Source organism: Calonectris borealis, chromosome 1, assembly GCF_964195595.1.
Source record: "Calonectris borealis chromosome 1, bCalBor7.hap1.2, whole genome shotgun sequence".
Lineage (NCBI taxonomy): Eukaryota > Metazoa > Chordata > Aves > Procellariiformes > Procellariidae > Calonectris > Calonectris borealis.
Window position 1 is genome coordinate 32,837,149 of NC_134312.1, and position 24,565 is coordinate 32,861,713.

Sequence of the window (24,565 nt, forward strand, 5' to 3'; positions counted from 1 at the left end):
TCCGGCCCTGTGTTTTCAATAGTAAAGTTATGTGGGGAATGTGTCAGGGGTTTCATGTTTCAGTGTATGTTGTGGGTTGTGCAGCAATGAAGGGGTAGAATCCAGGCTGGCTATTGATCCTAACTTATGCGTTTCCAGATTTTGCTGCGTTTTAGCTTTTCTTAAAATGCAAGTGTTGTTTATACATATGTTGTTATTTAAGGGAGCTCAACAAGCAATTTTGTTATTCTGACTGTATTTTTTTTGGTGCGGCAACAAAGACAGCGTTAGTACCGGGGGCTTCAGCTTTCCGTGCCCTGCCGGGTGTCCCAAAACAGGCGCGCAAAAGAAGAGCAAGCCTTTCAGAGAGAAATGAAATAGGCACACTCATACGCGTGCGTTATTTACCGGCACTTATGTGCCGCAGTAGAAGAGCCTAAGCGACTCGCTGCTTCGCAGCCTGTCAACTTCTAGCCCCGCCACCACAACCCAACCTCGAGAGACCGCCGGGGGCACAGCCGGGCCGCCGGGACGGTGCCCCCACGGGGCAGGGCGCTGGGCGCAGGCTGGGGCGGGGGGCGGCGGCGGCGGCTCCCCGCGTCTCGCCCCCTCGCCCCGCCGCGTAGCGAGGATGCCCCGGGAGGGCGGAGGTGGTGCCGGGGCTGGGCGTGGGGCGGTAGCGCCGGGGAGAGGGAGTTAATGCGGGAAGGCGGCGGGGAGCCGCGGGGAACTCCAGCTCGGCGCTGCCGCCCGCCTCCCCCGGCGCGGCCCCGCTCCTCCGCCCGCCCCTCGCCGCCGCCCGCCCGCCGGGAGCGGCTCCAGCGCCGCCGGGGCCAGGCCGGGGCCGCGGCGCCGAAAGTTTCGCGGTCCCCGGCCGCGCCATGGGCTTCGACCCGTCGCGCTTCGCGGCGCCGGTGGCGGCGGAGCTGCAGTGCAAGCTCTGCGGGCGGGTGCTGGAGGAACCGCTGTCCACGCCGTGCGGGCACGTTTTCTGCGCCGGCTGCCTGCTGCCCTGGGCGGCGCGGCGGCGGCGCTGCCCGCTGCGCTGCCGGCCGCTGGCGGCCGCCGAGCTGCGCCCCGTCCTGCCCCTCCGCAGCCTCGTCCAGAAGCTGGAGGTCAAGTGCGACTACAGCCCGCGGGGCTGCGGCCGCACCGTGCGGCTGCGAGAGCTGCCCGCCCACCTCGCGGCGTGCCGCTACGGGCCGCCGCAGCCGCCGCCCGGCCCCGCCGAGCCGGAGCCGCGGGGCGGGCCGCCCCCCGGCCCCTCGTGGGGCGGAGGAGCGGGGCAGCCGCGGCCGCGGGCGGGCGGCGGGCACCGCTGCCTGCGGGCGCTGCGGGGCGGTGGCAGCCCGGAGCCGGGTCCCGAGCTGAAGAGGGAGGCCCTGCGCTGGAGCAGGAGGGAGAAGTCGCTGCTGGCGCAGCTCTCGGCGCTGCAGAGCGAGGTGCAGCTGACGGCGCGGCGGTACCAGGCAAAGTTCGGCCAGTACATGAGCCACATCAGCAGCATCACCCGCGACCTGGCGGGCAGCCAGCCCGGCAAGGTGAGTGCGGGCGCAGAGGGGAGCGGGGCAGCACGCCCCGGCCTGCTCCCCTCCGGCGATGCTCTCCCTGGACCTGCTGTCGCCCTGCCCGACTTGTGAGCGACCGGCCGGGGTGACGGTGCGAGCGGTGTTCCCGGGGGGCCAGCAGTCACCCCCAAGTCCGCGCCGGGACCCAGCCCGATCCCCCCCTCTCGCATCTCCCGGGCGGTGCGAGCCGCTTCTGCCCGTCCCTGGCCGCCTTCGGGGAGATGCAGCCACCAGCCTCGGCCGGGCACAGGCTTCTTGGCTGTCCCTGTTTCGGCGCCGGAGCCCGGGCGGTGGTGAGACCAGCGGTGCCTGGCAGCGGCGGTGGCCGAGCGCGGCTTGTCGCTTGCTTGGCCGGAGAGGATGGGAAGCGGGCGGGAGGGAAGAGGGTTTCGCTCTCCGGCTGGCAGCCGGCAAACGGGTCCCGGTTCCTCCGGGCAGGGCGTCCGCATCAGGCTCCCTGCCTCGCAGGGAGCCGGCTGCTGTTGCTGCTCAGTTTGCTCCAGCTGGGACTGGCAGAAGCTCAGGGGCATGGAGCTGCCTTTTAACTTTTATTTGAGCAGCCAAGAAGTTGTTTTAAAAAACTGGAGCATAAAATCATTGTAAACTTTGGAAACGATGGTGAAAGGACAGCAAAGTCTCTCTCGTTCGGTAGAATGGATTAGCAGTTGGCACTGTTGATAGCAGGGACCGGTGTAGTGCTTCGCTCTCTTCTCAGGTCTGATGACATTGCTGAGATAGCGACTGCCTTCCTTTAGGCTGAATAAACCATCCGAGAGTACTGGTGAGCTGGCTTCACTCGCTGTAAGGGGGTTGGTTTTTTCGAGCATTAACTCCAGGCTGGAAGATCTCTGTGCAGGCTCTGGCACTGCTGGTTGCAGCCGTGGTGAGGAATGCTTTAATGCAAAGAATTTTTCTTTTTACCCAAATCTTCACGGACTCTTGGGAAGCAAAATCCCAAGTAGAAAAAGGTCACGGCAGCCAAACCCACTCCTGAAGCAATGTAGTGTGCTGGGCATCTGACTGCTGCATGGGAAATGGAAAAGGGGATGCTGTTCGCAAGACACCTGCGTGCCTAGAAACATGGGTCTTCATGGCATTGAGAAACTTTGTGTTTGGAGACTTGAATATTTAATCTTTTTCTCTTTTTTTTTTTTTTTTTCTGATTTCCTTTGGCTAGCTAATCCATGAGATTTAGGTTGCCGGCTCTGGAAGGTGTGTTTATACATCTGCTTCATCTCTTGGCAGATGGAATAAGGTCATATGAAGGGGGGCAGCAGTGACTGTTAAGGAGTGTGGGGTGTGCGAGAAAAGCAGTGGCTGTAGAAGGGAGGAGAGAAATTTGGATTTTCAGTAAGGAGTTGGCAGGAGGTGTGGGGATAGGCGTGGAGGCATCGCTCCTCCTGGGCAGCAGCGGAGGGAGCATCTGCCGTTTCTGAGCGCTGCCAGTAGGTGTTGCTGTACGTACTGCCGCCCAGAAATCTCTTTCACAGATGAGACGGGGATAATGAACAAAACAGGCGGTTGGAAGAAAAACTACCAATAAAGTAAAAATGTACTTCATTAAAATCAAATGTATCATGCGGCAATAAAACATTTCACTGTCACGGTTAATAAAATATGGGCTTCAGCGTTAAGTGTTATATTTTGAATGTTTAGAAAGGTATAACTTATTTAGGTGTCAAATTCATTTTAATCAACTAGAGACTGGCAAACGCAAACACCTAACTGTGCGGGATGAATACAGTTTTTTTGTGGGGAATATAGCTCCTGAAATGTAGCTCTCATCATATGTGAACAAGGTGAAATAAGCTAAAGCCCCCAAATTTTTTTTGCTCGTATTTTTTTTTAAAAATTATTTACCTGTTCCACTGAAGGAAGAGGTTTCTTTCTCTTTTTCTTTTTTAACTTTGACTCCATCACTGTTTTTGAATGTTTGCTTTGTATTTTAAACCTTGTTTAGAAAAAACTACTTTTTTACAGACATGGTTTTGGATTCTTTTTTTTTGGGAGAGAAGTGAAAAGTTGGGATGAAGAGTTGGGTTTTATTTTCTGTGTATAACTTCCCTGAAAGTTGCTATGAAATGTGTACTGATGTGACTTGGGGGTCTGAAAATTATAATGTTGTGTATTTTAACCTATATGTTTAATGTCTGAAACGTTGACACATATAGGGATTTTATTTTTTTAGAGACTTCCAGACTTTCAGAGCTCTGACTTTTTTCAGTGGTGCTGAACATTGCTCCCACCAAAAGCCTGCACTTTTTTCTGTTCAGCACTGAAGATAATCACGTGTTACCTGTTACTTTTCAGTGACGCGTGACTTCTCCTTTTTTTTTTTTCCAGTGCGAAGTCTTTTGCTATCTTTTCAGCCTGATTTTCCTTTAAGCCTTATCTTACATATTCTCCAACTAAAAATCTTTTGTACTTAGTGCTTTCACTTAAGATCTTCTTTTTGAGACTGTATTCTTTAACAATATTTCACCTCTTGCTTCTTAGGGAGGAGAACCCAAACCATTAACGATCATGCTACACCGAGAAAATGATACTTTGGGATTCAATATTATAGGAGGACGACCCAATCAGGTAATGTAGGTTATTTTGACTGTATTTTCTGTTACTGTATACACTGTTAGTAATAAAAGAGTTACTTTTGATGACAGTAGGTATGGAATCAGCTCCATAGATAGAAGAACTGTATGTTACCAGGTGTAATTGGAGTCATTGTTTTGAAAACATAATCTTGTGAGAATTGGATTATTCTCATTTTCAGGAAAGGTGTTCCCATTGTTTTTGCTTTAAAACTTCAGGCTGATCTGCTCTCAGTTCCCATGTGGATAATATGTATTCATGCAAACTGTTCAATGGAAATCTCTGGGACTGCTTATAAGAGTCATTGTTGCAGGATTAAGCCATTGGAATTTTTGGAAACAGCTTGCTTTTTTTTTTCATTTAAAGGAGAGATGAAAATTTGCTTCTGTAGCTCAGATAGTTTAAGCACATGTCCTGCTCTCACATGCCTGCTTTCAATTTTTCTTTCCTTGTGAACTGAAACAGTTTTCATCAATCTTGTACCTTAAATCAATCTAGTCTCATCAGTCTAGGTTTAGAAAGTTCACTGGAAACCATAGAATATGCATCAGGATCACTACCCCCCCAAGAATATGCATAAGAATATGCTTTTTTTTTTTTTACTTTATCCTTCCAAAAGCATTAATCAGGACTGTCATTACATGTGAAGGGTAAAGAAACCTGTTAAACTGGAAAATTAATAGTTGATTAAAAAGGCTTGGTAATAATTATGCACTGATCAGGTTCTTGTTAAGCAGGAGAATTGTAACCTCCTACTATTATTGAGGAGGGGAATCAGACCCTGTATATTAGTTTGGCAATCTCCTGCTCTAAAGCTATATTTAGCGGTGCCAAAGAGTCTGTTCCCATTAGCCTAAGAAGTTCACTGTCTGTGCTGCAGAATTACTGTTCCCTGTGGGTAAATATGAAGACCAGCAGTTATCGAATGTTGGTGCTGTAAATCCAAAGCAAGAGTTTCTTAGATTTTCTAGTGGAAGGATGAGACAACAGGTGGCTATAAGATAAAATACACGCGCTTTGATTATATCCATATTTTGAGTATACCAGTAACAAAGTCCAGACAATCTTTAGTTTGGATTGCAGTGTGACTTCTGTTATTTACAGCTGTAGGAAAACTGCAGGGAAAAGGGAGCATGGTGTTCAGCTTTCTTGGGATGGCAGCTGAGTTTCTCTGAAGTACTTACATGCTGACAGCGCATACTGGAACAGTTTCTTATATTACAAACTGTTAGGCTTTTTGAATGAATATTCTGGAAGTTTAAGGAGTAAATAATAAATATATGAAGGTTCATAGCACTATTCGTAGAGAGGACTGCTGACTGGAGAGAAGGAAATGGTCATGGTCTACTGTTAACACTGATAATTGGAGATGGAGAAGGTGGTGCTGCTGCGAGGCAGAGCTGGGTCTCAGGGGTTTTTGAGTCTTTGAAGTTTAATTCGGAAATTCTGTTTTGTTTTATTGTCATGTGTGATAAATGTGAATACCACAGATGTTTGATTGGCAGTTCTCAGATATCAGTATAAGGTCTCGCTCTACATATCTGGTGCCAAAGGAAATAACAGGAAAAAAGGATTGAGTTGACTCAAATCATGAAAATAAAAAACTCTGCTCAAAAACTTAAATACTGGAACAGGAATTGTTTGGTAACAAGACAAAAAGAGTTCATGAAGGTGATCTGTACATTCAGGGGAAAAGCGCCCTTGGGTGAAGCGCTGGCTCTTGCAGCGGAAGAGCAGAGCAGAGGTGTCATTATATTAGTCACCTACGTGGGAATGTGTTCCTTCACCGCACGTTATTTGTGTTTTATAAGTACAACGCAGGTTTTTCCCATTGGAAAGCAGGTGACTGTTGGTGACTTGGGGAACGTACATACAGACTTTCCATTTGCTGTGTTTCATTTAAGTCCACAGTAGGCTTCCCCACCGTTCACCTTCTACTTGGAGGGGAGGAAGGGAGGAAAGGAATGACTCATCACAAACTTGTCTTGTATTTTCTCAGGAAAGGACTTATTTCACAGAAATGTGTGTTTCTGGGAGGTGATTCATTATTCTAATGGAGCAAGGCTGCTTTGATCCCCACTTTTGTCCTGGGCCCCAGCTCTGGCTGGCTGGGAGGACTGTCCCTCAGAGCAGGCTGTGGAGGCTGTCACCCCCGGGGACACCACGGCAAAGCCAGGCTGGAGGGAGGTGTGTGCTGGGGGCCTGGGGCTCCTGCAGTCACCCGCAGACTCAGCTGAAGGTCAGGTAGACCCGTCATCGCCGTAGCTCCCCTCCAGCCCCTGCCGCGCAGCCTGCGGACTGTGTGACAAGGTGCCGGAGCTCGGTATGCTGCGTGTGGCGTTTGCGTGTCAGGGCTGGAGGATACCAGTGGGGACCACAAGCCAGACTGAAATATCCTTTTTCTTACTGGGTCATACATTACTCTTGAAAAAGCCAGTGAAATTTCTTATGGAAAAAAATACAATTTTATATGGGTGAAGGTACTGTAATCTAGCCTTTTGTTTTCTTAAGAAAAAAATAAACACTGTCTTTCGTGCATTTTGGTTAATGACTATTATGCTTCTTTTATCAGAGTTTCATTTCTCACTGCTTACATGGGAACTCAGCAGAGGTCTGTTTATAATTTCAAAATATTGCTGGAACTGTTAGTAAGTTTCCCTTTTGCTTCTTACCTGACACCTATGAGTCTCTGTTACAAAGGACAAAAACTAGGAGTTCATGAAAGCATAGTCTGACTAACATCGCGTTGAACAATTATTTGTTAACTTGAAATCTACTTGGATTGAGTCTCCAGGGGCCAGTTGCCACACACTGTACAGTATATTTTACAGTGGCTCCATTTTTTGTTATGCCTTTATCATTTTCTTAACAGAAACAATTTTTAAAAAATTTCCCAATGAGTGTATAGGACCTAGACCTAGAAACCTGTACACATGAATCATGCAGGGATTTACCAGTCACAGAAGCAAAATAAGCATCATATAAACTGCTATCCAAAGCATAAATCATCTGGAAAAAGATTCCTTCATTTATTACTATCTAGGTTATTATTTGTATGAACACTTAAAAATACTTCAATTAGGCAATGTCTGCTTGGCATTATTTCTGTATTAATAATGTTTTTAAACTACTTTAAACTATCATGCAATGAAATGAAGTAATTTTAGCATGTGCAACAACATCAGGTATATCGTTCCAGCTGTGGTAGATAACTTGTCTGCTTTAAATTTGACCTTCATGTGAGTTGTACTTAGCAATGTGTAGAGATCAGCTGGAAGCGGGTTCTCTTTCTGTCTACAACTGATCTGTGTGGATTTCACAGTTGAGCAAGTTCTCAATCTCCCATGTGAATAGGATTTATGAGGTTAACCAATTCCAACCAAATCCCACCACATTAGTTAGATGCCAGCTAACTAATGTCACTTTGTTCCTTGGAGCTTTATTTGCAAATGCAGAAAAAAAGTTTACAAGCAGCAGTACTGCAGGAGCTCTTTCCGTCCTGAGAGAAACACTTGTACATCCATTTTTATGAGCATCTTCCTCTGCGTACTAGTCACTGTCTGCTGTGAAGTTTGAGGTCTACTTTAAATATTTGAGCTGAGATCTGATTACCATTGCACCCTGTGTCTCATTTAGACTAAAATAACCGGAAGTAAATAGATAATCTTATGAAAAATGCTGGAATGGTTCATTAATTCTGTCCTTTTGATTAATGACTAGTTTGCGTTAAGCAAGTTTAAAAAAAAAATCCCAAGGAGCGTAATTCTTAGCTAGAAAAGCGAGCCGCATATTTCAGGTGGATTTGCATTTTTCATTGCTGCTGATTTTAGTACCATCTCATTTCTTATACTAATGTGGCCCTTTTTGCAACTTCCCTATCGCCTGGTACAGAACAATCAGGAGGAATCTGCTGAGGGAATTTATGTGTCAAAGATTTTGGAAAATGGACCTGCAGACAAAGCAGAAGGCTTGCAAATTCATGACAAGATTATTGAGGTAAGAAAAAAAAAAACCACCAGTGGATTAGTCTGTTATATTATCAGATTAATCAAGGATTTGATGTTTTTTACAGTAATTATGTTGTAATTTTCCTCTTTTGCTGTGTCTAAACATGATTCTTGTACACTGAACTGCTCGAACATTTCTCAGCTATGAAGATGCATGATGGATTTTTCCAACAACTAATAAACGTATTGGTCTCGGGATTAAGCTGATTTAAGGAAGGCAAAGGTGTAGACACTGAAATAGTCTACACTAATAGCAAGAGAGGCATTTTGTATTTCTTTTCATTAACTTGAGAAGGAAGGCAAACTACTCTATGGGAATTACAGATTTAGTGAAATTGATCTTGCCCCGTGTAGGGGGTATTACTGTTGTGACTCTGGGAGACTGCAGAGAAGCTGTGCTGGTAAGCAGTGCTGTGAAACTTCTTAAGCAACTAGGGAAAGTACTTTCTGCTATATGATTAGAAGTAGATCATCTGCTGTTCTCACCAGGACCAATATAGCTCTTTTCCAGTCATGTAATATGCTAGCATGGAAATTTTAAAGTTTATTCCTATGTTGTATGCAGTTTTTTTCCCATAAAATAACTATAATTTTTAAAAAAACCCCAATATCTCAGTCTGAAGAATAGGGTTGCTGCTGAGCCTACATGTGTAACCATAATTAGACGTCTAAGAGGTCTCGAAGGACCAGTTTCAAACAGTCACTGAAACAGACTCCTTAGGGTGCTGTCAAAACAGCATTTCACATCACAGCTCTACTACAACTCTCTGAATGACAGCACATACCAGTAGCTGCTGGGTTTGTTTAGGATACATCACTCCAGCCTTGGGTTTAGGGGAGGCTCAGAAGCATGGTGTGAACTTGCCAGTTGGACGGGGTTTTGAACAAAGACACACGAAACAAGTGGATTGGGAGACAAATGCAGAGTGCTGCTGCTGGCTTCTTGCTTTATATCGCTGTTAAGGACTAGAAACATAAGCCAAGTGTTTCAATGCTGGCATTGCTCTTAATGTTGGGAGCCTAGAGCAGTGTGTGAAACCAAATTAATGTATTTTCTTGGAAAAATAAAGCTCATGCTCTTAGCTGGCAGATACACGCATCTCTAGAAGAAACCAAGTTGGCTGAGCAGAACTGAGTTTGCAACATAACTCTTCTCTCCTCAAGATATACAAAAAGCTTTCGCATTCGATTTTTTTGTAACAGCAGCCCTATGCTGAAAAAATCTATTTTCTTCTGACATTACTATTTCACTTACCATGTTGTATTTTCTACAGACTGACCAGCTATATAGTTTTATGCATTTGCTCAACGCTTCGTGCTTTATTTTATTGTTCTTTTATAGTGCCTTGATTTTTAAGACAAAATGGAGAGGTTTTGGAGGAAGGAAGAATAAAGTCACAAACCAGCATTTATTAAACCTGAGGACATTTCTCAAAATGCCACCATAATTGATGCTTGATTTTTATTTGTTGAAAAATTCTGGCTGCATAAAATCATACTGATATTTAAATTGCTACTGAGAACATACAGATTTCAGTTCTATGTGAAACTATAGATCCAGTCTAGCATAAGTACTCATACAGCTCTGAATGGAGCACCATTTTCACCATATTAATATACAACAGCTTTGTATATAATTTTTTGTATTCAGGCAAGCATTTAAAAATGTTCAAGGTTAGGCCAAATATTCTACTAAATGTTTCAGTATTTCAAAATTTGTTGGACTAAAATAAAAAGAGGAGAAGTGGTTACATTAAGACTTTCTAAATGGAATGCAAATAAGTAATTATTCCTTCATGCTAGATGCAGGAAGCAGCTGGAGTCAAAAAGTTGAATTTTCCCTTGCCCATACATAGCTATCGATATCTTCTTGCCCCAGGGTGCCCTGCCAGCGCTGCTGCGGTTTGTTGTGAAGGATCAATATGAAAGCTTCTGTTGTGAAGAAGTAAGGCGGATGGTGTAAATGTTTCAAATATGTTGGCAGATACACAGAATATGAGTTTTGGTGAAAAGTTGATAGGGTGAAAAGTTGATAGGGACTTACTATTATTGCTTGCTCTTCACTCGCTTGGTGATCTGATCTAGTGGGTGATATTTTATGAGACCATTTTTCAGTAATCAAGAGCAGAAGGAACCGATGATGTTCGAAGAGCCTTTAATAGCTTCAGTCAGTTGTTTGGCAATGTGGTGCCCGGGGTGTTTCTAGCAGTGCGTAGCTAATGGGATAATGGACAGAACTATCACATTAAATCAGGAGAAAATCTGTTCTCAAGGCGTGTTGCTAAATAAAGAAGGTAATTTGTTTCAGTGCTTTATCAGATGTTTAACAAATGTTAACTGCACGTCCTTGACGACAGTGAGTTCTGCTCATTTCAGATGACCATCTCGTGGGTAACCCAGTGCAGCAAATGGATTTCACAGTCCTATGGCATTGGCAGCTGGAATTGTGAGTCAAGGCTGGCAGACATAGGTATTGCTGCCTTTTACTTTGTATACATCATTATCTATGGCAGCAACTCTGCCAAGTAATTGTTACGGTATTTGAAAGGGTGCCAAGGGGAGAAATCCGATTTCTTTATTAAGATATTTATTCTAAGTGTAAAAATGCCACACAAATGACTTGAGTTCTTGGAGGTTTTTGAGATCAGTGTGCCCAGAATATGGGCAATAGAGCCTCTTTGACTCTTCCGCCTGAAAAATGTTGGTGTTTATGTGGGCTTTACTCTCAGGTGAGCATATTTTGTGCTTGAGAACCTGAAAACTGGACCAGATGCCTGTGGGCTGGCAGGGTGGTGGTGGGTGAGGGTGACAGGGAGAGGTGAAAGGCGACAGTCCCGGGTAGCCTGTGTCCAGGGCCTGCAGCTCTTCACAAGGTGCTGTCACAGGACCCGCACTGGTCATTTTCACGGTTCTGCTGAGGAATAGAAGATTTCAGGCACAGCTTTACCCTCTTTACTCAAGGTTAACTCCTCTGTAAGAAGAGACTTGTTTATGAAGTGTAAAGCTGGCCTGGGACAGTGATGTGCATAAGCAGCACTTTGGCGATGTGTACTTTCAGGAATCCTATTACAAGCCAAAAATTATCATTATTTGTTCATCAAGGAGAAACTCTTCCTCATGAATTACTTCTCTTCCTCCAGATGTCACGGTCTTCTGCTGCTTTCAAAAGTTTTTCTCCAAAAATCTAGCTCCCTAAATTAACACAGTGCAGCATGTGTTCCAGGACTAAACACTGATCACATGCTATAAAAAGCATCTCATAAAACTAGATGCAGCACTGATACCTGTGAGTCCCAACATGAAAGCCTTGGATCTGAACAGTGGTATAAACCCACCAGACCTCTAATTTTTGGATCTCTGTCTTCCTTACCACCCTGCCTGTGAATCCCAAGAGGAGAAGAGAAGCAGCAAGCCATGCGCAGGACTGTCTATTAGTCTGTGCTGGTTAAAAGAATTCTGGTTGCTGCTGGGAGAAAATTCAAAGTACGTTTAGAATGGATCATGGTTATACAGCTATGCATCATTTCATCTCCCCCTCACTTCATGCAAATCTTTCCTACTGAGTAGGTTCACTGCTCATCTTCGCTAATGGTAATAGCTTCCTCAAGGCAGTATAAAACAGCTATGATCCTTGGCAATGTTGGTGATACACAGAAATCTTTTACCCGCTGCTTTTTTTATACATATTTATAGTTCTGAGCAGTAACACTGCAACCAGCTCTTTCTGTGTGGAGGAAGATTTTACTCTCAGTCTGCAGTCAGTTTGACTTCACATAAGAATAGCACCACATTGGCCAGAGCTCCAAGTACACTAGTTAATGCCTAGTTAACAAGCCATTCTGAACTAGTTCTTTATACTTGTTTTGGCTTGGTTTTTCTTTATATAATATTAAATTTTGTAAAAATTGGTATGTCATCTCTGGTTTTAAGCCCAACCTTAGAAAAAAACAGAGACTGATTTTCTCAAGTCCTCTTTCATTCTGTAAGTCACAATGTCTTGCAAAACACCATTGTATTACTAAAGTGGGATATGTGGATTTTATTTTTTCACTTCAGTGTTGCATGTAAAATACATGACCAGGACAGGATTTGCAATCCAGATGGAATTCCTGAATTTTTTTTTTTTAAAAGAGCAGTATTTCATCAATTTGAGGAAAAAGAGCTACTGTTAATTTACATTGCCTAGGAGACAAAGCCCTGTAGTCACGGCTGAACCTTCTGTAGTAGGTTTGCCAAATAACAAAATAGCAGTGAAAAACCTTGTGTGCAAGTAAAAGGGGCTTAGGCTGAAGACCAAAGTATTCATATGAGGAACTCTAAGCACATCATCGTCTGGAAAGCTCAAGTATTTTTCTGTTCCTTGCACTGCAAGGCAAAGGCTTCTGTTCTTTTACTCTCAAGTGAAACGAGAATATTGGCCCTTTTGCATTTTAGTCAGTTGATTCTCATTAATTTGATGACTGAGAAGCAGGCATGATGGAGAAGAGGGGAAAGAAAAACATTTTTAGTCTGGGATCTTTAAGTCTTTTTGAAAAATGAGATGGATGCCTATGTATCATGACTATGTGTTTTGTTTATGCAGCCTGAGCTCTGTAAGTATATAATAAATAAGACTTCATCCCTTATTCCATGTTTCCCTTTGTTCTTTTCACTTTTTTGGAGAGTACACACACAATGGCTTTCACGCGCATGTCAGCAAAGCCAGTTTCAATAAAGATGAAGTCTTGAGGCTTATCCTGGCAGAAGTAACTTACATCTGCAAAGCGCCTACACAGAAACTTTTTTAACTATTGCCAGACTGCTGACTGTGCTGTGTGTCAGCCTTGTGATGTTTTATCTTCTTCATGTTTCTGTCATTACACTCACTATGTTGCTCAAGCAAAATCTTTGATACTAGTCATGTTTATTTGGCTAAGAATCTCCACTGTCAGATTATGTCTGTAGAAGTAGTGAGCTTAAAAACTGTCTTGCTGGGATCAGAGCTAGTAGATTTGGAATGGCTTTGAACCAAAGCTGCACATGATGTGGCCAGTAGGATCTGGGTGGTAGCTGAGGAAACTTTTATGTAGCTAATTTTAGTGGTGTGGATTTCAGTGTATCTAAATATGCCCAAAATAGCCTGAGGTATATTAAGTTCTGTTAAATCCTTAACAAATTCATAATGTTATGTTGCAGGTAACCAGTCTGGCACCTGCATTCATTAGATAACTCCTAATTAGTCTGAAAGATCCCTGGCATAATAAATTGGTTATACCATAGGCTTAGAAATGCCTGTAGCCTCTTTTCACCTCTCCCTCACCTGTTGAGATACAGGTTTTTGGGCACCTGAATTCTTTCAGCTGTCTGAAGAAACTTTAAAAATGTCAGGTGTGACCAGGTCTCTACGTAACTTCATTTGAATAGGAGCTACTGCCCCCACTAACTTTTTTACTTAACAGGAAGTCTTAAAGTGCTTCTCCAAGAAGTGTGAGATCTGGGTTGTAGGCTCTGCCCTGCCTGCAAAGGATTGAGCTTACCTATCCAGGTAATTGCCCTCGTTACTAGGGCAGAGGCTATCCTGTGTGAGGCCAGCCTCCACCCATCTTCTTCAAATGGAGCTAGGTCCAGCAGGTGTTTGAGAGTCAGGATTATCCAGTGATAATCTGCTGTGAAATAGATGTTGGTTCCTGGGAGCTGTATCTGGAACACTGGTCCTCCCCTTTTCTAGGTAAGTGCTTGTGCAAGTCCCCTCTTTCTTGCACAGTTTTGCATCTTACGTGACACTTTCTTGAATGATACTTGCATTTCTGACTTCATAGTGTCTTGACTTTGAGAGGGGAGGTAGCAAATGCTGTTAACCGGGATATCCTCTAGCTAGGACACTTTCCTAGATATGAAAGATGGGGTTCCTTGATGAATAAATACTAGTAGCTGGGGTTTTCCTCCTCCTGGTCTTTGTTCTAGCTGCTGTGTTATCTAAAATGTGGTTACTGCTGCTGATGCCCACTCTCAGAAGGCTATGCGGGCTGGATCTCATGTAGGTGGAGGAACTTGGTGTTCAATGTACTGTCTGTGCAGGAAGCTGACATCTCACTGCGGGCATTCTGGAATCCCTGAATCTTGTACTTTATTGCCTGAATTCAGAAATATCAGTAGCCCAAATTTGACTGAACTCACTAGAGGTCTTTAGAGGTGCCTGCGTTCCTCTCTACTCACTGAACTAAAATGCAAATGTTGTGTTTGGGAAAACAGGTTATGTTCTTTCTAGAAAGCACTTAAAATTCCAGCAATTTACTGTCTATGTTTTAAAAAGAGAACATGAGACTTTTGTTTATATGTGACCTAAAAATTCTGTATTTTTTGTGGTGAAATATGTTAGAGAATGGACTACTGAAATAATTACACTTCCATATATAATGTTTTCTTGCAAATCTTAAGAAGACTTCACAAAATACTTTCTATCCTAAAGAAAAAGGAGAAATGAAGCAAAATGATATTTAAGAAGTGGAGAACATGCTGTTAATAGGGTAATGGTGAATAATGACTTAAGCTTTTGGGATCAGAAATTCAGTATTTGATCCTTTAGTTGATTGAATGGAGTCTTATGTTCGTAAACAGGCAAAATATTATTTTGGTACTTGTGTAAAACAGCATCATGAAAAAATTTAAAATGCCTTGGCTTTTAAGAGGTCATTTTGTTATTTGAGGTGTAAACTGAGAAGTTTCTATCTGCTGAGAACTTGCTGTGGACGCAGCTCTAGAGAGGCGCAAGGCTGTAGGAGGGTTTCTCAGCTGTGTTCATTTGGGCTTGTTCTGGCAGACAAGGCAGGCATGTGTGCAAGTATAATACTGCATTGTTGTTGTGGAAATAACGTGTGCTCACAGCGCTTTTATCTAAAAAAAAAAAGTGGAAATGCCAAACATGTGGTTGGAGTATGACCACCAGATGAACTCTCCAGCTAGTTTATTTGCAGAATTAGTATATTCCAGAGATAAGGCAGTATCATCCTTTTCAGCAAGCCTCTTCAGCTTGTGAGTCATAGCTCTTTTGAGGTGCAGCTAGCTAGTGTACTGCACCTTTGTATGTCTACCTAGACTTTAGTAAAGCTTTTGACACTGTTTCCCACAGCACCCTCCTGGAGAAACTGGCTGCTCACATCTTGGATGGGCATACTCTTCGCTGGGTAAAAAACTGGCTGGATGGCCGAGCCCAAAGAGTTGTGGTGAATGGAGTGAAATCCAGTTGGCGCCGGTCACAAGTGGTGTTCCCCAGGGCTTAGTATTGGGGACAGTTCTGTTTAGTATCTTTATCAACGATCTGGATGAGGGGATCAAGTGCTCCCTCAGTAAGTTTGCAGACGCCACCAAGCTGGGCGGGAGTGTTGATCTCCTTGAGGGTAGGAAGGCTCTGCAGAGGGACCTGGACAGGCTGGATCGATGGGCCGAGACCAACCGTATGAGGTTCAACAAGACCAAGTGCCGGGTCCTGCACTTCGGCCACAACAACCCCATGCAACGCTACAGGCTTGGGGAAGAGTGGCTGGAAAGCTGCCCAGAGGAAAAGGACCTGGGGGTGCTGGTTGACAGCCGGCTGAACACAAGCTGGCAGTGTGCTCAGGTGGCCAAGAAGGCCAACAGCATCCTGGCCTGTATCAGAAATAGCGTGGCCAGCAGGACTAGGGAAGTGATTGTCACCCTGTACTCGGCACTGGTGAGGCCTCGAATACTGTGTTCAGTTTTGGGCCCCTCATTACAAGAAGAACATGGAGGTGCTGGAGTGTGTCCAGAGAAGGGCAACGAAGCTGGTGAAGGGTCTGGAGAACAGGTCTGATGAGGAGCGGCTGAGGGAACTGGGACTGTTTAGCCTGAAGAAGAGGAGGCTCAGGGGAGACCTTATCACTCTACAACTACCTGAAAGGAGGTTGTAGCGAGGTGGGTGTTGGTCTCTTCTGCCAAGTAACAAGCGATAGGATGAGAGGAAATGGCCTCAAGTTGCGCCAAGGGAGGTTTAGATTGGACATTAGGAGAAATGTCTTTACTGAAAGAGTGGTCAGGCCTTGGAACAGGCTGCCCAGGGAAGTGGGGGAGTCACCATCCCTGGAAGTATTTAAAAGGTGTGTAGATGTGGCGCTTAGGGACATGGTTTAGTGGTGGATTTGGCACTGCTGCGTTAATGGTTGGACTTGATCTTAAAGGTCTTTTCCAACCAAAACAATTCTATGATTCTATGCTACTCCTACCATATTGGATCTTTGTCTAGGTGACTTAGGTTAGGCATGATAGAAGAGGCTTTGGGATCTTGCATGCACATGAGTGTGTATAACCCCCTTTCTCCAATGAGATTTTTCTGTTTTGCTCTGACTGTGGTGGATCTCTACAGCAACTGGATCACTGTAGGAGCAGAAGGGGAAGAGTGAAGGAGAGTATGCATGGAAGAAAAAAAACAGGCGAAACTGAGCTTTACAGTTAAAGAATACAAAGCACCAACCTTATGTTTCCACAGGAGTGTTTTCCAGTGCTCGCCCATAAATAGAGAGTGTGGGAGAAATGGAGGGGATGTAGGAATAGGGGTAACTGAATTGTGGAATAGGATCATCTATACACACTGCCATGAACTCTGATAGGGAAATAAGGTGGAACAGTACTGGAGCAGAACTATGATAACTGTACTGTGTCTGCAGAGTGGGGCAGGAGCCAAATTGGCAAGTCAGTGGTGCTGTTAGGTAGGAAGGATTCTGGTTAACCAGAGCTGACTAACATAAGAACCTGCAAAATCCCATAAACGGTGTTGCTACCATGCACCACAGATCCCTAGGCACCGTGTGAAGGCCTGATCACACCCATCTCCTTTATGAAGTATCTAATCTCACCCCTGAGGGATAACGTGTCAGAAACTTGGCAGGTTGAAACTCAGCATCTTCCTAGATGCCCTGTTTGAGCTTGTCTTTGCTGCATGTCATCTTTCTCTTCCTTCCCATGATTTTTTTTTTTTTTAAAAGCTTTAAGGTAAACCTTGCAAAACAGTGGAACTTTAGCACACTTCCTTCTCACCCAGCAGCAGGAGCAATGCAGTTTTATATGCAGCTGAGGTAGTACATTTGGAGGAAATTTTTGTTTATATGAGGTTTTAGAGGTGTTCATAATGCCTTCTTGAAAGTGTTTAAACAACTTGACTAACATCTGTCAAATGCTGCTGCTTTCATCCCCTTCCCAGGAAGAGAAGGGCATGTGCAGGGGAGTGTTTTGTTTAGGAATTTTTCAAATAATTACATACACACATATTTACATGTTGGTGTCTGTTTATGTTAGGGAAGACAAGGTCATAGAAATGTATCTTTATATTTGTTGCTGAAGGTGGCAAGGTTTGGTGATGAAGGCCCTTGCTCTTTGGTCTTTGCTCTGGGCATGATATTGGGTCAGCCTGAAGAAAGTGTTTTCTCTTCCATTAACAAGCTGAATGTCCATGACAGTTGGGCTGTAGGTGTGATTGTGTATCATTGCCTTGCTCTTGGACCAAGTCTTTCTTATAGATATGGTGGACCTGATGGTCATTATGGAGCTGAAGTACCCTAACCTGGTGAACTCCAGAAGGTTTGAAAGGAGGAAAGGCATTTTCTGATAACTTTCCTTAACCTTGTCAACTATGCCGTGAATAGAAAAAGTCAGAAGCTTCAGAGAGCACTTCAGGATGGATCAGGGGGAGCTAACCCTTTGAGGCTCATGTGAAGAAGACTAGTGGGAATAATTGATGGTAAGCCCAGCTGTGGAAAGCTCTGATAAAGTCTGAGACCACGCTGTTTGTTGTTTAGCACTGAAGGATGTGTGAGGAAGCTGTGCTTCCCACAGCACATGCTGCTGGCACCCCAGAAGCTCTTGGCATTTTCAAAAAGTGAAAAGAGCCTTCTTTGGCCTTTCATGAAGGTTGTTCTTTATTGTGGTTGAGACAACTTCACAGTTAGAGGAGATGACAGCTTACATATGTTGTGTGAATGCAGTTTTATCCTCCTAAGTTACTGAATTGATTGTTGCTATCCAAGAATATATGCTCAAAGAGCTTTGATCTTTTCTGCCCTTTTTCTTAATCAGCTAATTATATTTGTAAGGAGTAGCTAATCACTGTTCTCTATAATTGGAGGCTGAGTGAAAAAAGCCATTAGTGTTGGCCAGTGCAGAAGTGCTCAAAATGAAGTAATTATTCATGGCTTCACTTAAAAAATTAATAACCTAATTTTTTAGGAGCTGTGAAATGCAGCAGTATGTTGAACAGGAGAACACTCCTCCTTAGAACTTGTGAATAGGAGTAGTCAGAAGTGTGTACAGCATTGTGCTTTCCAAATGCTTTGAAAATTGAAGTGATAATGTAAAAAAGTTTGTTGTTTGGAAACATCTTCTCTCCAAAATGCAAAATTCTGCAGCATTTAAAACTATACTGTAATGGAAAAACTGATTTTCAAATTGGCAAGAGCAGATGTGGTCTCTTCAAACCACCATCAAAGACAATGCTGAGTAAAATCAAATATACTAAGCTAAGTACATTTGTTACTAATACACAGACATTTTAGTAAATGTATGTCTTGTTTGGAATTGCAAATCTAATGTAATTTTACAACTTTGTATGTAGATCCAGCTTGATTGAATCACTGCTGCTGGAAGAAAGGAGCGCAGAATGACTCAACACTGTTTCTTCATTCAAATAATTTTGGAAGGCATTTTCTTTATGAAATACTGTTGACAAAATAAGTCATGGCTGCTATGTTTATTTACATAGTAAGTTTATGTATGTTATTTACAAGATATGATTTACATGTTTTCTTTGAGGAATTTGTTTGTCTTTTCAAGTAGCAAGACTGGGAAATGGGAGGGGGAAGGGTAAATTATGGAAAAATTTAATTCATAACTGTTGACATCCTGTTGTTTTCTACTTGTTTTTTAAGTATGAAAACCTTATTTGAACATCACTGTATTCCACACACCTATCAAATAGTTTAGCTTCTTTAAAATTGTATAAATTATGAATCTGTGTGTCTAGAAGTGGTCATCTAATGTAGGAGAAGGTCCAAAACACATTGATATAGAACATGAGGGTTTTTTCCCCTTCATCTGTCTTTTCCTGACCATTTAGAACATCCAGTGGCTCAGAGCTTGCCCTCTGTTTCTGAGTACAGTCTTTCAATCTTGCATTTGTTTCTTTAAGCATGCTGATCAAGTGGGTTAATATCTGAAGTCCTTCCAGCAGCTCACAGGAAGAAGGCATGCTATTTTCAACGGAAGGGATTTGCTGTCTTGCATGAATTAAAACATCTGGATCCCTACACTTCTCTGTTACAGTTTGGTTGAGCTGGGCTAGTCTTTGACACGTGGCAAGTATGGAGCCATATGGTCTTCATGCTGTCAGCAAGCCTTTTCAGCACATACCTTTGCCTACCCCCCAGCCTTCTCTGAATAGTAGCTGCTACTGTGGCATGCAAGATAAATGTTCCAGGAGCTTTCAGGCGGTTGTGCCCTTCTTGAATGGATTAATTGCATTTTTGAGTGGTACAACATCCAGCAGTCTGGAGCAGAAAGCTGAATCCATCACTTCCCCTGTGGTGCTCAGAGCCCCGATCCAAATTGGACGCATTGTGCTAGCGCCGGACGCGTAGCAGCACTTTCTGACTTAGGCTTTGTGTCCCTTGCATTGTGCTTTCTTAATGTCTCTATGAAATCTCTAAGTGCTCAGCAGAACTGTTTTTTAGCATGTTCTAGACGTGGTTAAATGGAAAACTTTTTGAGAAGCTTCTTAACAGAAATTTAATTTCTAGTGACCAAAAGAATGGTGTTAAAGTCATAATGCACTTGCTAGCATATCTTTTTTTTTTTTTTTGAGTGGTGAGCAGGAACTTTTCCTTATGAGAATAAGTATGATATTTTCTAAAAATACAGGGATTCTTCCTTGTTTTCAAATATTCAAAATATTTTAAAATTTATTTTTTAAATAAGTGTGTAATTTTTAATGATTTCTCTATTTTTCTTTTTTATTTAAAAAAAAGAGTAGGAAGAGCATGAGGGACTAGGAAGAATGTTTCTATTTTTTCAATATAAAAAGAACCTGTAAGAAACAAAAATGGTTCATATGATTTTTTTGTAAAGAACTCTTACTATTGCTAGAATTTCTCATTAATGTAGACCACTGTTTTCAGCCTTCTTTTCTGAGTCACTTAAGTACTGTACCCTTGTACTAAGAGTGTGGGGTTTTTGTATTTTTTCCCTCCTCCCTGCTATGAGGTAATGGAAAACTGAATAATCAGTGTTCATCACTTAATCCAGAGGTTTTATCTTTTAATTAACACAAACCATGGACAATATTATAAAGATTAAAGAACACATTGACATTTCAGAACACAATTCAGAGAATGAACTGTTCAGAAAGTGCTGTGAATGTCCTAAGTCAGCAGAGCAATTTAAGAACAAAGTTTTAATCTGATTGTTTAAACTCAACTTGTGTCTTATGTTAGTCAGAGTCCTGCAGTCCATTACTGCCGTTCTCCTGATGTCATCAACAAGTACTTTGGGGAGTTCCAGGACAAAATGAAGAACTGTGTGTTTACGTTAGTGACTTCTTTCTATGTGTATTGCTTTGCATTTGTCTCTTTCTCTTTTGTGCTGTCCTTGCTGTGATTTTTAACTTTTGTAGTTCAAGGAGCTACCTCTTGTGTATGCTTTGAAGCACGTGTCGTATAGGAAGCAGCTTATACTAGCCATTAAAAAGTTATTAATTTGAAAGCCAGCATGTTACTTGTTAGCATGGCTAGTTTAACTACTGTGATTGCAATTCTCAGATCTGCTTGGCCATAGTTATCGTTTTCTTTTTAATTTAAAAATTTGGGAAAAACTGGTTGGGTTCAGTTCAGATGACCTCAGTTCCACCTAGAGCCCGTGGGCCACTATTTCCTACTAACTGGCTTTGCAGTGGGGTTGTGGTCCTTCCCAATGAGGTTGTTGGGATGGCAGCTTTCATGTTTTCTTGCAGTAGAGATTTAAAATTACTTTTGCAGTAAAAAAAACAGGGAAAAAAAATCAAATTGACAATGTTAGAGAGTATTTTCAATGAGATAAATGTTGATGAAATGTAAACCATTTAGTTAGAAATTCCTGTATGTTGTAATTTAAATCTTTTATCACAACAAAAAGGTTAGCTTAATCCCTTGTTTTCTAGACGCTTCCATTTTTTGACATTTAAATATTAAATATCTATGCTTCAGCACGCTATTCTAGTCTCTTAACCAATGGGGGCAGAGGCACAGGCAGAGTGCAATTTGAGGTATTTTAGCTACTATGTACAAGATGCCTTTCCATCTCAAGTTTCCTGTCCGTTTTCATTTATATACTTCAAAAACAAAAAATATCCCCTCCTGCTTTCTTAACCAGAATTGCTGCTTAGTATACAAGTACCAGTGTCGCGCTTCTCTGTCATCTCAAAGTACCTGTTGTCTGGCTCTGCTATCTTGAGTTATTAAAGATCTGTTCTGGGAGAAGCAGCCTAAATTCCATACCCAGTTGGTAAGTTTTTGCTTTGATTCAGCCACTTGGAGATGAAATGAGACCTTAAAGGCTAATGGAGTGTATAGAGAGAAATGTGTGCTAGACTTTCACAAAATAGTGGAGTCTAATTATAAATTACATGTGCCATCATCGATTCCGCCCCCCCCCCCTTTCTGATTTTTAAGTGAGCTGAGTTTTCCCCAAGTTCATATATTGTACATTTTATCAATAAGTGGCTGACCGCCAAACCATGATGAATCCATGTTGTTAAAGTAGGAGGACGATAACAAGTGATGTTAACCAGCCTGTGCCAAACCATCTGCCTGATGTTTACTTTTTTGAGTGCCGATTGTGTGTTCAGCAGTGTACAAAGCCCTGAAAAAAGAAATCCCAATCTAAAAATAGCGTCACAGAATCTAGAGCACGCGGAACGTTTAAGATGAGATTCATCTTGCCTAATGCTAAACGTTGTAATGTTCTCTTATTCTGTAGCTACTAAAGATGAGTTAGGCACCTATTTTTAGCAAAGGTGATTAGTTCAGGCTGAGATATTTAACGTAGTGACATTGGAGTTAGGATGAGATTTATCTGACCTTCCAAAGAAGACAGTGGTAGTGATACATCTTAAGCTCTTTTGAAGCTTCATATGAACCAGCTTTTTTTTATTGCTTTTTAGTACTTTTGAGGTTAGATTGTTGGGATAAAAGGCCTCTTTGTACGGAGTTCTTCACTGTAAAACCAGAAGAAATCTTACTGAATCTTGTGTCATTCAAGAATGAATAAAATTTAAGAGGAAAGAATGTAACTTGTTTCATTCACCTTCTTGCATTACACTTCACATAGGTCTGATATTCCATTCTCGTGGAATTACATATTTCACTAATTTAAATGGGAGCTTGGATGTACAAGGAATTGGTTTCCATGTTCATAATATGTAAAATGCCAGCTTAAATATGAAAAGAGAAATTCAGGTACAAAACTGGTACAAAACCATGCTGTGGTACTCCTATTTGAGATGTCCTGCTCCAACTCCATAGTCTTAATGACTCCCTCAATGTTACATTTGTCCTTAAACAAACAAAATGTGCATACAACAACAAGATCAAGCCTTACTCCATGTTCCAGATATTTTGATTGCTAAATTTTGAACGTTGTTACTCAAAATCTGGCAGGAATTAGCATGGGAAAAGTTGCAACTTGAAATGCTCCAGTAAGCCCTGCCTACTTAGAGACTAGCTTTGAAATCATTTAACATATGGTTTCATGTCATATCCAGTCCCATTAATCTCTGTATCTTTGGGATTGGAATAAAGTAAACCCAAGTATGAGAAGACAATCTGTATCCCCTAAGAGGATGGTCAGCGTACCACTGGTTTAGCTGACTGCTGTAGAGGAAGAAATGATGAGAACAGCTGTGTCAGCTGGGGGCGCTTCCTAGATCTCAGCTTTGACTGTTCTCTGTGCCTTTTTAGAAGTTGGCGACCTCTGATTTTGGCAGTTTCTGGAGGAATCTGAGTAGCTGTTCTTGGAACCTTGGTGATGGGTTTTAGCGAGTGAAGATGCAGATGTGTGTGTGAAATGGTACAGACCGCCAGCCATCCAAGCAGTGGAGTGGTGCTTCATTTTTCAGAAGTCTTCAGAGAGATGGAGTTTGTTCAGAGAAACAGACAGTACAAAGATTGAGAGACTGGTGACGTTCTTTTGGCAAGAGAACAATATGAATTGTCTCATTGCTCAAAGTAAGAAATTTTAATCTGCATTTCTGTTGCTTTTGGGTTTAGTATTTTGTATGGAGGCCTAAGGGAAGGAAGGCAGTGTCTTTTATCAAAGACAGTTATAAAAGATGGGCAGGCTTTTGGGCAAAATGTGCTCTCGTTAAATCTGACATAGAAGAATTTATTACATGTATCTTTAATAGAAGTTTTTGGTTTTGTTTTTTCTTTCTTTTTTTTTAAACCAGGACTGAGAAATTAAGAGATGTGGGGGTTGTTTCCTGCAAAATGTTCTTTTCCTGTTCTTGGTCATCTTTGTTGATATGTCTACGTGAGTTTATTCTGGTGCTTCATGGTTGGGTGTTTCCACCCAATAGCAACAAGCATATCTGTGCACTGGATGAGCACATCGGGTTTTAGGATGCACACATGTGAGATGCATTGATTCTGAGGATGCCTTTGTGGAGAGGCATTAAAAGCTCCATACCCACTTCCATTAAAAGTTGGAAGGATATGTTGGCTGTAGAAATACCTTGAAAGGTTTTGTTGGGGTTTTTTTACTTTTTTTTTTTTTCAGTCTCCATTTGGTGTTTATTGGTCTGTGGCATGCTTGTGTCTGCTTCTGAATTTGGTGAAATTTGGGAGATGGGGTGTTGTTTAAATGCTAACAGAGGGACTTCTTCAAGGTCTTGTGTATAAGTAGTTGGCTTTTAGAAAGGTGCTGTACTTTTTCCTACATCAGATGAGTGTGGAAAAGTGCTTCTGTCCAAAAAAGCAAAACCAAAACAAACCCCATCCAATACCTAAAAACCTCACTCCTGTCCAAGTATTTTCTCTCTCTATGTGTGTATATATAGTGTCTGTATATGAAAATATAAATATACAATTTAAAAAAAGGAAAATAGAATGGTTCTGTATCTCTGCCATGTAGGACTGTAGTGTTCAGTTATTCTTGCAAGTAGCAGTGAACTGGTATTGAGAGGCTACAGTGAAGACAGGGAACACTACTGCAGCAGATGCACAAACACCAGTGTAAAGTATAATCCTTGCCTCGTGAATTAACAATCTACATAAATGAGTCAGACTGAAAGAAAGTGACACACATTTAATGTTCAGTATGGTGGTTTTCAAAAGCCCTTTTAAATCCTGGATTTCTTAAAATACTCTTCGGTGGAAAGTTTTGTCACATTTTATTTGATACAGTGAAGAT

The 24,565-nt window shown here is 42.4% G+C and overlaps 1 protein-coding gene across 1 annotated transcript in view; it reads left to right on the forward strand.

Moving 5' to 3' along the window:
- Positions 1–860: 860 nt before the first annotated feature.
- Positions 861–24,565, forward strand: part of PDZRN4 (PDZ domain containing ring finger 4) — a 257,250-nt gene continuing 233,545 nt past the window's right edge. The window contains exons 1-3 of the mRNA XM_075152744.1: positions 861–1,520; positions 4,044–4,130; positions 8,028–8,132. Coding sequence (XP_075008845.1) covers positions 861–1,520; positions 4,044–4,130; positions 8,028–8,132 — 852 coding nt within the window. The remainder of the gene's footprint in view (positions 1,521–4,043; positions 4,131–8,027; positions 8,133–24,565) is intronic.